Here is a 15,700-nt window from a genome sequence, read left to right on the forward strand (position 1 = left end):
GCAGCACGGTTGCTCTACCTGCTGAGGAACAAAGCGAGGACGGTTGTCAGTCCAGCACTTTCCACTATTATTTAACCCTCCTTTAAAAACCCAATTGCAAATCAGAGTAGGGTCTTATTTTAGTAAGGGGCAGTTTGCAGAGGTTCACACAGGGAAGGTCCGTGAGTCATGCCTGATGAATTTGCTAGAATGTATTGAGGCTCTGACTGAGCTGAGAGGTGGGGTGGGGATGCATCAAACAAAACAGGCTCTGATTGCAGCATAGTAACAGTGCTTTGAGCTAGGTGTCTACCCCCTTCTAAAGTACAGCCAGACAGCTAAATCCCTGCAGGTTGTGCTTTCCCGATGTCGTTGAGAGAGGTTACCACAGCATGGGGTGATTTATACCGCCTGGGATAGGGAAGGTTATTGAAACAAGTGAATTACCGTCTTAGTAACGGGAAACAGAGTGTATGGGTAAAAGAGCATTCAGGATGGGGAGAAGGACTATGTGGGTGGCACCAATACTGGCATCTGAATCCCCTTTATTTAGCAGGGATATTAATGACCTTGAGGAAAGGATAATATCAAAAATGCCTAAATTTTCTGATGACATAAAATGTGGGGGAGGTGGGAAGAGCCAGCAGAGACAGAGAAGGAGAGCAAACACCTTCAACATGAGTAGGTTAAATAAGGCTGCGAGGCGGTGACGTGATAGTGAAGTGCACTGCAAGGTTGCAGCCCGAACGTTTCCACAGAGACGGGAGCCTATAAAGCAGGAGTCACAATACAGACCAGGAGAGAGAGCAGGTGGGGAGGGGGATTAAGGATACTTCACTACATCCATCTGCACAATAGAAACCCCAAGAGACTGAAGGATGGTAAAGGGAGATGCATTAAAATCAAACGCAATGGGCCTAAGTCTGCTCTCCCTTTATCCCACTATAAATCAGGACGCACTTCATTGAAATCAATGTAGTTCATCCGGTAGAAAATTGATGTGAGACTCAGCATTTCCAGAAATGTGAAGCAAGGGAAGTAAGTTCTCCGCGGACAGAGCTGAGTGAATAATTTGCAGCGAAGGTCCTGGAAGATCCAGGATGAGATTGTGATTTCCTCAAATCTATTTGCTGTTTGGATTTATTCCGTGAACTTTCTTACTCTCTGGGTCGATCACACTTTCTTTGGAATTCCAGTTGTGTTGTGATTAGATAGATGAGATCCAGTTTCTGTTCTCTGACTGGTTCTGTGTGAGCATTTTCAGCATGAATGCTTAGGTGAACAAATCTAAATGTTGAATTCCCTGATACTGTGCGTGCAGCTCTGAATTTTGCTTTCTGTGAATGCTTATGTCGGTAAAACTCAAACTGTTACCAGAAAGTGACCCCAGAGGCAGAGGGGGTAATGTTCCTCTGAACTCATTTCAACATGCAGGCAGGATATCTGGGGAACATTCTATGCAACAGTCACCCAGCCCTCCCCAGGCACATTAATTCCTGATGCACTAGGAACGGCTGCATCAGCCTTTTAGTCAATAATAGACCATATGTTCCAGGGTTTGTGATTTAGTTGTTTAACTTAATTCCAACTCATAGGCCATAACCCCACTGGAGCAAATTCCTCTCTCAAAACTGGAAGAGCATCTGTTTGGCGGAGTTTGAGTTAGCGACATGCATGCACATGAAAAGATGTTCTCCTTTTTGTGCCAGGGGAACTCACGGCTCCATTTGTTTAGTTAAAATAAAATCATGCCAGTTTCTCATGGGCAATGGCTGCTGTGAAACAAACCATGATCACTCTTTTGTTTCCTTCCAGCAGGGAGCTTTCACAAGGTGGACCCTTGCCCTGCATACCCCAGGTGCTGTGTATCACAGCCATGCCTCACACCTGCATACTCTGGGCCCTTTTGGAAAGAGCAGGGCATAGCATTCCCCATGCAGCAAGGAGGCACAAGCAGTGAAGATTACCATGAATATGCTCTTAATGCTGAGAACTCCTTTTTTCCTCTCATTAAATGCTCTGCTGATTATTAAGCAGCTTTTTTTCTTTAAAGAGAGAGAAAATGTTTATGGCTTTGGACTGACTTGTCGCTGGCCTCTCATCTTATCACCAGTGGCTCCTGGAGTCAGGAGCAGGAGACCTGTAGGATGGGAAGCTCCCTACCTGCCTGTTAGGTTGCTGTTGCACAGGAGTTGATATTACAGCCCTTGCTGGTGTCAACCAATAATCACCCAGCACATCTATTAGCTGGGGAGATTGACTAAAAACTACACCATGAATAGTATGTAGAGTACCCTGCCAATCCATACCCAGTGCTAGAGTGGTACTCAGACTATGCCTACTAGCTCATATCTATCTATGGATTTGTACCTATAGGTACTTCTATGCCTGACCAATATCTGATCTATACCTAATACCCTATATATCATCACTATCGGGCCTATATTCAATACCCTATGTCCAGCATACCTAATATAGTAACTGACCTATACCTGATTGACTATGCCTACCTCATATCTGCTCTATATTTAATGTCATCTCTATATATTATACAATACGTATACTGTACTTAATCTGTACTTAATAGCTTATGGATCTCTAATACTTTAACTGTACCTAATGCCCTATTTATAAGTGATACAGTGAAGCCAATACAAGAGACCATCCTTGTTAGCCAGCATCTTGCTTTAAGAGTCTGGCCTAGAGTAGTCTTGGATACAGTGAGGGTAGTTCTGCTCCATCAAACTAATTTTTCTCGGTCCCCTGCATAGTTGCTTAAGAAAGGTACCAGACCCACCCAAAGCCCTGTGCCTGCCGTCCAGCCAGGTAAGCTGAGAGCCCAATCAGGTATCCATTTCTGGCCTGGCCTCAGCTACAGGTCTCCCAGACACTCTTCTGTCTTCTCTCGGCCCTAAGAGGGGAGATCATAGAATCATAGAATATCAGGGTTGGAAGGGACCTCAGGAGGTCATCTAGTCCAACCCCCTGTCAAAGCAGGACCAATCCCCAACTAAATCATCCCAGCCAGGGCTTTGTCAAGCCTGACCTTAAAAACTTCTAAGGAAGGAGATTCCACCACCTCCCTAGGTAACACATTCCAGTGTTTCACCACCGTCCTAGTGAAAAAGTTTTTCCTAATATCCAACCTAAACCTCCCCCACTGCAACTTGAGACCATTACTCCTTGTCCTGTCATCTGCTACCACTGAGAACAGTCTAGATCCATCCTCTTTGGAACCCCCTTTCAGGTAGTTGAAAGCAGCTATCAAATCCCCCCTCATTCTTCTCTTCCGCAGACTAAACAATCCCAGTTCCCTCAGCCTCTCCTCATAAGTCAGATGTCTTTTGCCTACTTCAGCACAAGTTCCTGAAGGATTTCCCCCTCAGAGCCCGATCCCTTTGTCTTCAGCTTTGGTTAGTATCCACCCCATCTCAACCCATGCACTGTGAGGCATCAGCAGTTTTCTGCAGTGTCACCCTTCCTGAATGCTGGCTAACTTTCCTTGAGCCCTGGCTGCTAAAGTCTTAGTGGGGTTTCTGACAGCTCCCAAGTGACTTAGACGCACAAGTCTCACTGTAAGTCAATGGAACCTGCGTTCCTAAGCTGCTTTTGAAAATCTGACCCTAAGTCTCCCTCCACTAGCTTCCTTGCAAGGGCGACACCAGGCACTTTTTAACCAAAGATCAGATGTGGTATGTTGGACTCTTTAGATACTGGGTGACAAATGTACAAAATGAGAATTGCAGTCTAGCCAGAAGACACAGGGGTTCATTTCTCAAAGCTTACTCTTGCTTTCTGTAACAGGGGTTCTTGGAATAGGGATGTCTGCTCTTGGGAATTCATAGCCTTCCTATAAGAGTCACAAAAGCGGTGTGTGCATGTGTGAATAGAAAAGTTCACACACACTGTGCAGTACTAGCCTCTCTAAGGGAAGGCAGGCTCAAACTGTTTACAGGCTCCCATCCACCTGGAGAAGGGAATAGGCCCCAACACAGTTAAACAGAAATAAACTAATCAGTCCCTTACTGTCCCTTGGACAGTATGTAGGTATTTCATTCCCATTGCACCTATGGACAAACTGAGGCAGACATTAAATGAGGTGCCCAAGGTCACAAAGAGAGTCAGTGCTAGGGGCTCACTGAGCTCAGGAATTCCTCTCTCCCCTGCTTGAACCACGCCTCTTGCTGTTGCAGATCTTTCTTTGGAAACAACTCTCAGTTAGCAATGCCCTGTTTAGCAGTGAGCCTTTACTGTGCAGTTGAGAGTACAAGCCAATTTTGTGTCCCCTTGCCATGCAGGCTGCAGGAAGAAGTAATTAAACAATGGAAGTGAGGATCTGTGGTACTATCACATTATTTGAGGTCACTTCCACTGGCTGAGTCATCTGTTCAGAAGGTGGATATGGTATTGGAGCCCATTTCTAAGTTTAGTCTCCGCTGGTTTGGGGTGCAAAGGTGAGAAACCTCCCAAGCAATCTGTTTGCTTTGAGCTCAGCTCCTTCAGAAGCTGCAAGTAGGTCTGTGACTGTACTTGAAAGCAGATGGAGTATAGTGAACTCGCTTCCCACTCTAACATGGCTTGCACTGGGACCATGGGTAATTTCTGAATTGCTTAATTCCTATTCTGCAGACAGCTCCTTTACTGCAGTGAAAGACTTAAATTCTTCACAGCCTCCAGCAAGAGGGCCAGGAGCCTAAGCCACAGCCAAGGCTCTTAAATGGATCAGTCTTTCCCATCACTACCTGGTCCCTTCATTGCATCCTTGAGCCCAAGCAGGACCTACCAGCTGCATGTCCTTTCCTAGGGGAAGTGGTAAATGTCAGGATTAAATCACCATGGCTTTTTGTTCCCTGTGCCATGACCTTTACAGCAGAAGCAAGTGGCATAAGAACATGACCTGCAGGGGAAGGAGCTGTTGTTAAATCTTCTGAATAATGTTCTCTCCAAGGCACTGAAGCACACCCGCTCTCCCTTTGAGGGCTGTGGGGGTCCTTTCTCTCCAAAGCAGAGAGACGTGTGTGAAAGGAATTGCTTTAGTTCCATCTCAGAGCCCTTTCTTTGCTCTCACAGTGGGATTTTCTTCAGCAGGTATAATTGCTTGTCAACTTTATGCGGTATTTAGCAAGGACTGAAGCAATCTTCAGCTTTCTTGAGTGTTTTAATGACGGAAGTCTGCAGGGGAGTGGGAGGGAGCATGGACCCGTCCACCACTGCCATTCAGGCGCTGAGTCACATGAGAGAAATGAAATCAGACAGTTTCATAGAACAAAAAGCCCAACTGGTGATTATTTAGTACTAGAAAGGAGTCAATTATTTCCTGCAGACCACCCACCCCCTTACAAAATGCTACAGTAATGGTCCAAACTCCACAGCTCCCACTCACCAACTTCATGGGGAGCTGTGGGTGTATATGTGAAGGCATTGGGCCAGATTCTCAGTTTGGACTAGGTCATTTTGTGCCATTCAGGCAGCACAAAGGAGCTGGATTCTGGCCATAATTGGCCAGGTGAGAATTGCACTGGTGGGAGGAACTGGCGGAGCTGATCTTCAGCTGGTGTATAAGTTAGAGTAGCTCCTTAGCTGTGTTAACTCACCGCAGGGCTGGCATACACCACCACCAGTCCCTGATGCCCCCCAATCTCCTGAACTGAGTGGCTATCAGTTGCAGGAGACACTCTTCCCTAGAATCTGGCTTGCAGAGTGTAATCAAGCAGATCCTTCTTTGAAGTTAGCATTGATAATGACTGAAGGATTGGGCCCTAGCCTAATGTTTCAGATCATTATGCTCCAGTATTTGTTTATAAGCCCCCAACCTGATTAAATCCTAGAGACAGGAAGAAATGGGGATGGTATGGGTTTTAATTTTTCAATCCAAGGGCCAGATCCGGGGGCCAATTTAATCCAGAGCCCACATATTCAGCGTGTTTCAGATATAAAGTTCTGGTTTATGGCCCCTCTCTGTCTGCTGCTATGTAACATGAGAGAAATGTTCTTAGCAAGCTGGAGAATGTAATAAACCACTTGCTCTTTTACATTTAGAGACCAGGGGACAAATAATCACACGAGAGCCAAGACGCTGATACAGAACAAGCACTGAACAATGATTATAGTGGTAGAATTACCAGCCCTTACTGATACACAAGGGACTCCACTGCCCTTTAATATTTACATGGTTGGAGAGGAGTCTCTAATTAGCTCCATATCTCACTTTTTTAATAACATGCACAGGGTCAGTTTCCCCCACATATTTTAGCAGTTGGATGCCAGCCCCGGATTCACCAACCTGCAGCAACCACTCTTTGATTAGGCTAGGCCTCAGCTGGAGGACTGTGTCCAATTTTGATCACCAATGTATAGAAAGGATGCAGAGAAACTGGAAAGGATCCAGAGGTGAGTGACAAAGATGATCAGAGGGATGGAATACAAGCCATATGAGCAAAGGCCGAAGGAACTAGGTATGTTTAGTTTTGAAAAGAGGAGATTAAGGGGGACATGATAGCAGTCTTCAAATACTTGAAAGGCTGCTGTAAGAAAGATGGAGAAATGTTGTTCTCTCTTGCCACAGAGGGCAGGACAAGAGGCAGTGGGTTCAAACTACAGCATAGCACAGGGGTGAGCAATTTACCGCCTGTGAGCTGCGTCCGGCCCGTCAGACCTTTTAATCCAGCCCTCGAGCTGCTGCCGGGGAGCAGGGTCGGAGGTTTGCCCCGCTCTGCCCTCCCAGCACTCCTGCCAGGGAGTGGGGTCGGGAACTTGCCCCACTCCGGCTCTCCAGCCGGGGAGTGAGGTCGGGGGCTTGCTCCCCTCCACCCGCCCAGCACTCCCCGGCCCCCAATGAACAATTTCTTGATGAGCACCATCTTCCTGCACGCAGAGCCACACTGTGCAGGCGCGGCCGGCACCGCTTACCCATACTTCACCACGCTATTTCCGGGATCAGAACCTCGCCCCTACGCAGCAGTGCGCCCAATCCCCAAAGTGCCAGCCTCCTTGCGCCAACCTCCATCCAATGATCAAGGCCAGCAACATCGCAGGATACAACTCCTAATCAAGTCAAATTAGGAACTGCGAGCTCCTTCATCGACCAATTCCTGAGGCACCGCTCCTCTGAGAGATTCGCCTCATTCCTCATCAACCAGTCACTGCCACCCGGACCCTCCCGGCCTCCTATGACCCCCTCCCTCGAGACTCTCAACCGCCCAGGGGCTGCACCCATCCCAGCTAGGGTGCCTCCACCCATGGTGGTGCCTTGTTACGGCTGCCTTGGTGTCATTGCTGGGAAGGCCCCTAGGGGTACTGCCCCTGTAGAGCCCTGCCCCCCATGCCACACCCCATAAGTCCCCCTCCTCCCACCTCGGTAATTTCATGAGCATTCATGGCCCGCCATACAACTTCTGTACCCAGATGTGGTCCTCAGGCCAAAAAGTTTGCCCACCCCTGGCATAGCAGATTTAGATTAAATCTCAGGAAAAGCTTCCTAACTGTAAAAACAATAGGACGGTGGAACAGATGCCTCAGGAGATGGTGGAAGCTCCTTCACTGGAGGTTTTCAAAAGGAGTCTGGATAGCATCTGTCTTGGAGGGTTTAGACACAACAAATCCTGCATCTTGTCAGGGGATTAGACTAGATGACCCAACCCTTTCTGTCCCTTCTAACTCTACGATTCTATGATTTCTCTCTGTTTGGTGTGGATGCAGGTTATTGGCTCTGAAAACCTGTACCAGCCACGTTAACCATTTTCATATCAAATTGGGTGTTTTCTTCCAATTAAATGATTCAGAGTCTCAGTTCCAGGAGGACAGTGCTATTTGACAAAAGCGGTTAATTTGCACAGTCTACATGTGTGCTAGTCTAAAGCACATGCAGTGGTTTATGGGATCAGAATTGTCTCCTCTCTAACCCAGGAAAAAACCCCTCCATCCATTCTTATTCCCTGCTCAGAGAAACCATTGGCCTTCCTGTGTAAACTCCCTGACCAGCTGCCACTGCAGAGGAATCTCAGCATCCAGGCGATTTGTCAGCTGAAAATAAGAGCATTTGATAGGCAGGAAGTGTTGCCTAATACAGTACAAATACAGGTTTCAGAGTAACAGCCGTGTTAGTCTGTATTTGCAAAAAGAAAAGGAGTACTTGTGGCACCTTAGAGACTAACCAATTTATTTGAGCATAAGCTTTCGTGAGCTAGAGCTCACTTCATCGGATGCATACTGTGGAAAGTACAGAAGACGTTTTTATACACACAAACCATGAAAAAATGGGTGATTATCACTACAAAAGGTTTTCTCTCCCCCCAACCCACTCTCCTGCTGGTAATAGCTTATCTAAAGTGATCACTCTCCTTACATCACTTTACAGAAGACATTTTTATACACACAAACCATGAAAAAATGGGTGATTTTCTCTCCCCCCACCCCACTCTCCTGCTGGTAATAGCTTATGTAAAGTGATCACTCTCCTTACATCACTTTACATAAGCTATTACCAGCAGGAGAGTGGGATGGGGGGAGAGAAAATCACCCATTTTTTCATGGTTTGTGTGTATAAAAACGTCTTCTGTACTTTCCACAGTATGCATCTGATGAAGTGAGCTGTAGCTCACGAAAGCTTATGCTCAAATAAATTGGTTAGTCTCTAAGGTGCCACAAGTACTCCTTTTCTTAGTACAAATTCAGTTGTCTGATAGAATACAAGTCCATGAGGAAAAGGATCTGGGTTCTATTCTAGCTCTGCCTCTGAAGTGTGGTGTCCTTGGGCAAACCACATGGGACTAGAGTTTCACATGCTCAGCACCCATGTTTGCATCCAGATTTTCAAAAGAGATCTGCTCCCCTCTAGGCACCTGAATAAAAACCAGATTTTTAGAGTGTAGAGGTCCCAGCAGCCCACATTTTGGAAAAACCTGGCCATAAATGTCACAGAGAGCAGCACCCAATATGCTAAGCCCTTCTGAAAAGGTGTCCCCAGTTGTGGGGGTGCTGAGCCCTGCAGAACATTCTGACTGTGCACTTCTTTGTGCTTCTGTTTCCCCATCTGTAAAATGGGGCTAATACACCTGCCTTCCAAGGGGGTTGTGCCAAAAGATTATTTGAAATCCACTATAGAAGGGCAAAGACTTACATGAAGAACATGAAAGCTTGTGCTCTAATGTAGTGTAGTGCTAATGTAGTGTTTGGCTAATGTTACTACAGTTGCTTCTTTCACCTACTTTTTTCCCCCCATAAGAGCTAGTTAGGTTTGTTTGTTTGTTAATATACCTGTGACAGAAGATTTGTATCTTAGCACTTAAGATACAAATCACCTGGCGAGCAGCAAATGCTCTGTGGTGCTACTGCACAACAAAGAATGGAAGCGGTCCCTCTGTACTACAAGGCTGAGATGTTCAAAGATACCTAGAAGATTTGGATACCTGGTCCCATTCATCTGAATGGGAAATGAGCATCCTGATTCCTTAGGCAGCTTTGAAAAGCTCAGCCTCAGGGTTCAAGTCGTCAGTTTGTGGTATATTCTCTCAAAGCATCTGCATAATTCCCAGTAAAGAACCCATCCTGCATTCCTTGCACCCCTAACTTGACTTTGGTGGTAGTTCCGAGAATGCAGAATTGCCCTAAAATTAACGCCACATGCAGTATTTATACAGATGAGTTTGTCCAACAGCCAGCACAATGGGGCCCTGGCCCAGAACTGGGGCTCCTAAGTGCTACTGCAATACAAATAATAAATAACAAACAAACAAATAAATAAATAATAGAAATTCCCAGATCACTGTGAGTGAACTAACCTAATCAACTAAAATTTACAGCTAAACTGTACAAGATGCACTGTAGGCAACATTGCTGCCCTGATCCTCAAAGCTGTGGACTGGGGCGAGGGGCGGTCATAGGATTTCTCTGTCTCTAGCTTCTAGGCTTCTATTCAGTAATGGGACTGGAGATTGTATTCTTTCAGCTTTGATTTGCTAAGAAGTAACCAACTGGCATTTTTCTATATATTTTCATGACATCACAATTCAGTGTTCCATCACAACAACACTGTGCACTTATGCAAATGGCACAGTCCGCTTTCCAGTCACTTGCACGAACATTAACCAGCCCTGGAAAGTAGGTAAGACTTATGATTGTGGTTTGACAGGTGGAGAAATAAAGACACAGGCAGGTTAAATGACTAGCCCAAGACCACACAGTATGTCTATACTGCAATTAAACCCCCATGGCTGGTCCATGAGGGCTGAGTTGGGCTCACGGGACTTGGGCTGCAGGGCTATAAAACTGTGGTGTAGACATTCGGGGTTCAGCTGGAGCCCAAGCTCCGGGACCCTCCCACCTCGTACCTATACAGAGTAATGAATGGTTATTCTGCAGCCACTTGAAGTCAGTATCTGATGCACGATAGGGATCTTTTCTTTATAGATCTGAAACCGGTTTATTCCTCTATCAGGCACTCAGGGCTTCACTAAGCATATAAAATTTGCATGCTTCAGTTCTCAGTAACTTTATTCTTTTAACTGAATTATTCTTGTGTCAGGCATTAATTTGGCTTCTAGGTACTTCATGAAATAGGAGGTTTTTACTTGACAACCAGTAGTAAAAGTATTGGGTCAAATTCAGCACTGAAGTGGGTGCAACTCCACTGAAGGCTGCTTACGCAAGCAGTGAATATTATCATGCGCGTGTGTGTGTGTGTGAGGAAGAGGGGTTCATATGGGTGTGAACGGAGCCCGTCTGTCTGTGGAATGAATCCCCATTTGTCACATGTATGTTCTCAGAAAGAGGTGGTGCTTGGAACATATGAAAACCTTGGCTGCTTCAGATAAAATGTTCCCTGTTTAGAGGCTGTCAATGGGGTTAGAAATCTCTGCACTTCAATTAAATCTCATTCATGCCAAATGTAGAAATCAATAGAGTGCGTATGGAATCCATCAGCTGGCCAGGAAATGCCAAGGCAGCAGTGAGATGGGGGCAGGCTCAGGTGGGTCGCTTTGCCATCTGTAATCTGACGTGTCAGACTGCCAACTGGTTTCTAGTGCTTTCCTCCTTGCACTACTCACTTCAGGTTCTGATAATGGGCCTGACCCTGCAAGGTGCTGAGTGCCCTCGGCTCCCATTGGTTTCAGCGGGAGTTCAGAGTGCTCAGCGCCTCACAGGATCGGGGCCAGTTACCAAGATCCACACCTGCCCTCAGTTGCATCTCTTCTGCCCCCTTGTAGTCAGTGGAGCTGCATGGGAGAAGCTGAGGGCAGACTAAGAAAAGCTTTTAGGAATAGCTAAAAGGCACCATAGGTGTCTGGGGATGTTGAGAGCACTGAGCTGCCTTGAAGCAGGAACAGTGCCCAGAATCCAGCCAGATGTTCTTTGTCGGGGAAGTGGGTGGCAAAGAGAGCCTGACTCCCTGAATTTACAGGACTTGGGGCCCTGTCCAGCTCCCACTGAAGTCAATGAAAGTTTTGCTATTGACTTCAGTAGCAGCAGGCCCTTAGTTGAAACTGCAGGATGGCTCTGCGTAGCCCCCTGGGAAGTGTATCTTTCCCCTCTGCCTTTTAGGGATAAAACAGACTTGAAATGCACTGTGTATAGCAGATGGCAGGAGAGCTGTTTGCACTGGGAAGTTGCAATGGCCTTGGCCTATTTTGAAGTCTTTTATCATAGTATCCCCCTGCTACTCCGGCAGTCCATAATGGCAGCCCCGTGACTCCATGTTCTGTACAGCTCACTTCCCTCTTTCATTACCTCTGAGTGATGAGGAATGGGCCGATGGCAGCTCGGGGACTAACAGTCCAGGCAGAGCGGGCCATTCAGGCTCCAAGTGGAGTGCTGTTATAAAGCTAAAGCATATTTCAGACCCACTAAATGACTTAAATATTTTCTCAGTGATCCCCCTGTGCAGACAGCTATAGAAATTAGTTGGAGGGCTTTGCTAATGCAATTGCTGGTCTGAACCTGACAGCTGTCCAACAGCATTACAGTTCAGAGACTATTTTACACATCTACCTTTCCCTTTCAATATTTCCAATCACCTCTGCATTTCTCCTCTTGCTGTAGCTTTCTGATCATGCAACAAAATAGATCTGATTTGCAGAATGCCACATGCAAAGAATCCCCGACACAGACACACCTGTGTGTGCATGACAGGGCTCCTGCTCCAGGCCATGCTACACTACCCTTGATTGAATTGTAGGGGATGTTTGCAACACTATTCTCCAGTCCTTTTCCAAGAAAGAGTATTTTTAAATTGTCTGCTTGAACCTGGGACCCAAGGACAGATTGTTTTTGTGTCTACATCCATTGGCAGGGCCTGGCATTGGCATTGCCATGAAGCCATTCCCAAAAGGATTGTGCCAACCAGGTCCTGCCCTTGTAAGGGAGTGAGGTATTTATACTAATTCAGAGAAACAAAATCCCTGTAATTTAATAAAAGTCTTTCTTTTTTCACACAGGCATGCACACCCACACCTACCTCTTTCTCTTTGCTGAAAAACACATAGAATTTCAAAGGGGATGTATTTTCTGAGGAGTATTAGAATCCATAGGCTCACTTGGCTGAGTAAACTCCTAACCCATTAATAAATATATTAACACTCTACCTTTCTCTCACACCTTTCATCTGAGGATCTCAAAGCACTTTGCAGACACTAATAGGTTTATCTTAAGGACTCTCCTGTGAGGCAAGGAAATATCATCATCTCCATTTTACAGATGGAGAAGCCAAGGCTGGGGAGGAAGGATGGTCTTGTGCTTATGCCTTGGGACACCGAGGTTCAATTCTGAGCTGCCACAGACTCTCTGTGCAACCTTGGGTAAATCTCCTAATCTATTTGTGGCCTCAGCTCCCTTTCGGTAAAATGAGGATGGTGTGAGAACAAACCCAGTAATGTCTGGGAAGGGCTCAGATGCTGTGAGGACAGGGGCCATATCAGTAGAAGACACAGAGGTGAAGTTACGTGCTCAAGGTCAGAAAGCTGGAAATAGAACCCAGATCTCCTGCTTTCTGGGTCTGTGCTTTAACCACGAGATCATGCTGCTGTCTTCATATACCTACCCCCTCTGCCAAAGACTTGTAGGCATTTTACAATACGGAAAACAATGACAAAAACAGACACAGTTAAAAGAAACAAGCCAAAAAAAATTACGACTGGACAAAACCCCTTTTGTATTCCCAGATGGATGACTAAAGGATAAGAAGAAGGAGAGGAGATTGTCCTAGTTTACAGGAAACTGGGAAGGATATTTCAATTGCAAATTGTACTGTGCGTATTTTCCCCATGGTTTCATTCTTTTAGGAATATTTTTAATAAATCCCACCAGGTCTCCTAGCCTCTAATTTGCAAAGTGGTAACTTCAGGATTTCAGTGTCTTCTGGCAACATGAACAATGGCTAAGGACAATTGTATCAAAACCAAAGGCACATTTTTTAGGTCACTTCTGTCACAGCACAAATAGGACAAGGACTCTCAGAACTACAGCCACTAACCAGTCTGGATTGGATACAGGAATTTTCACTTCCTGGAACTGGGCATCACCAGTAAATGTGTGCAGAATACTGGAGAGCAAGATATTCTTGCAATCAGCATTTTGTAAATCAAGGCAGCTGTTTTGCCAACATCTTAAAGCCACATTACCTGCAGTGTAATGAGTGAGTGCAACAGTCCTTTGTATGAGTAAATTGAGTCCTTTGATTGTGTCTGGACTTGTAATGATTCTTTTAAAATGTAACTGTGTGTAGTGTGGGCAGTACATATGAGGGTCCAGAGCAAAATGATACCTATAGGCCTGTTTATGGCGTGAGAACACAGTGAAAGCTCTGCAGAGAAGAGGAGTATATCTGAGGACACATCGGCCCTTTTAAAATTAGAACTAATTATGTGGTGACCTCTTCCTTTCAGAAAGCTTCTTCCTCAACATCCCAAAGGAAACAGCTGCTAAAAGCACCTCAGATAAAAGCGGCCCGGTTATTATGTGATCAAGGCATAATGTACCGCAGCAAGTAGGCAACATGCTCTTCCAAAACAGCTATTCTCATTCTCTTAAAGTCCATATGGCCTTCAGGAGCCAAGGTGTCTTCATGACTCCTTGAATAGGCTGGTATGTATAGAGGGAAAGGGAAAGGGGAAGCAGCTACAGTTAACAGAGCATGACATGAACAAGGTGGACCTGGTTTTACCTTTTCTGTTGTGGTTTCGGCTGTTAATTGGAGAAGGCACCTTTATTAGTGGAGCTAACACTCTGCCACGGCAGTGTCCTCACCAGTGAGTGTCCAAAGAATGGGTCAGACTTTATGCACTTCTCTCGTGACTGCTACCTTCATGCCACATGGTTGTTATTCTGACCTACATTTTCAAGAGACTAGTGACTTTGGGTGCCCAACTTGAGACACTTTAAGGGGCCCTGATTTTCAGAAGGCAGGTGGTCAGCACTTGACTAAAAATGAGGCTCCTTTACAGAATCACAAGTTGGGCCTCTACAATCACAAGCCCTCAGCCTTTACCTGGATGGGGTGAGGAGTCAGTGATAAATGAAAACTGTTTCCCATTTAAACAGATATAGTCCTTGATCTCTAGTGCTCAGAGTAGATCACACAGCCTACCTCCTGCCCACGCACACAGGACACACGCACACACCCTGCAGACTCTGGACACGGCTTCATTTTCTCCTATGTTATTATTAAATTATCTTTTCAGTGAGTCTACCCAACATCCCCTCCCCTCCAGCCCCAACCCTCTTCCCTCCACACACACCCCAGGGCCCTCTTTCTCTGTCCAGGTTGCCAGGAGAAGGCCAGGAGTTCCCAGATTGGCTGCGCCCTGTGTGCAAAGCAGTGAAGTTACACTTCAGTGACCTGGACCTCTCCCCAACTCCCATTACGGGGACACTGAGTCACGGCACAAGAACAGTGTCTCTCAAATGTGTTAACGCTCAGGAGGACCCTGGAGAGCCCAGCACCGACTGGAAGTGTATGAGCATTTCTCTGCCGGGAAATAACACCTGCTAGGGGGGGAAGAGCTTTACAAAGGGCAGGGGAAGCGGGGCGAGCTTTGCAATTTCCAGCATGCACAGATAGAAGCAGGAGACTCCGATGAGCCCTGCTAGCCACCAAGGCTCCCCGCCAGGTATTGTCTGCTCCTTACCTGCCTCCACGAGGAACAGGCTGGCATAGCTAAAATAAAACAACAGGGCTGCGTTGATGTAGATGAAAAAGTGATCCATCCTCCAGAGAGGGTGCATCCTGCATCCCTGTGCCGACGGCTCAGGCCCGGGCTCCAGCGCAGGGGGGGAAAGACCCTGCCGCACCGGTTCAGGGGAGGCAGGGGGAGCCCAGCGCCTCTTCCCGCAGACAGGGACCCGGCGCGGGCATCTCAGGACCGCGGACAGTTCCCCGGCGCTGCGGCTCCACCATCCATCGCTCCGCCCGGGGCGGGAGGGGGACGTCTCGCTGCTCCGCCGCTCAGGGCTGGCTCCTTCGCTCCGGCTCCCGGGGCAGGTCGGCGGGGCGGCGGCCGGGCTGAGGGGAGGGAAGAGCGGAGGGGCTGAGCTCCATGGGGCTGCTACGCGCCGCGAGCCGCTGCTGCAGCGGGGGAACGTGCCCCGGCCGCCAGCTCCATTCATGGGAAAAGGCTCCCCCCCGTCCGTCCTCCCCCCAGATCTCAGCCCGGTCTGCGCGTCATCAGCAACCGGCCCACCCCGCCCGGGCAGGGGGGACGGGCGCCTCCCAGCCCCCCGCCCGCCAGCC

The 15,700-nt window shown here is 47.1% G+C and overlaps 1 protein-coding gene across 2 annotated transcripts in view; it reads right to left on the reverse strand.

Annotated features, from left to right (window-relative positions):
• The window catches only part of FNDC5 (fibronectin type III domain containing 5), a 35,827-nt gene extending 20,230 nt beyond the window's left edge, over window positions 1–15,597 (reverse strand). Inside the window, exon 1 of one of the 2 annotated variants that reach the window (XM_074934344.1) lies at window positions 15,099–15,597. In XM_074934344.1, the coding sequence (XP_074790445.1) occupies window positions 15,099–15,576 (478 nt within the window). In that variant the 5' untranslated portion in view covers window positions 15,577–15,597. The remainder of the gene's footprint in view (window positions 1–15,098) is intronic. The other variant, XM_074934345.1, reaches the window with a different exon arrangement.
• Between the last annotated feature and the right edge of the window lie 103 nt (window positions 15,598–15,700).

This window comes from Natator depressus, chromosome 19, assembly GCF_965152275.1.
Source record: "Natator depressus isolate rNatDep1 chromosome 19, rNatDep2.hap1, whole genome shotgun sequence".
In the NCBI taxonomy this organism is placed as follows: domain Eukaryota; kingdom Metazoa; phylum Chordata; order Testudines; family Cheloniidae; genus Natator; species Natator depressus.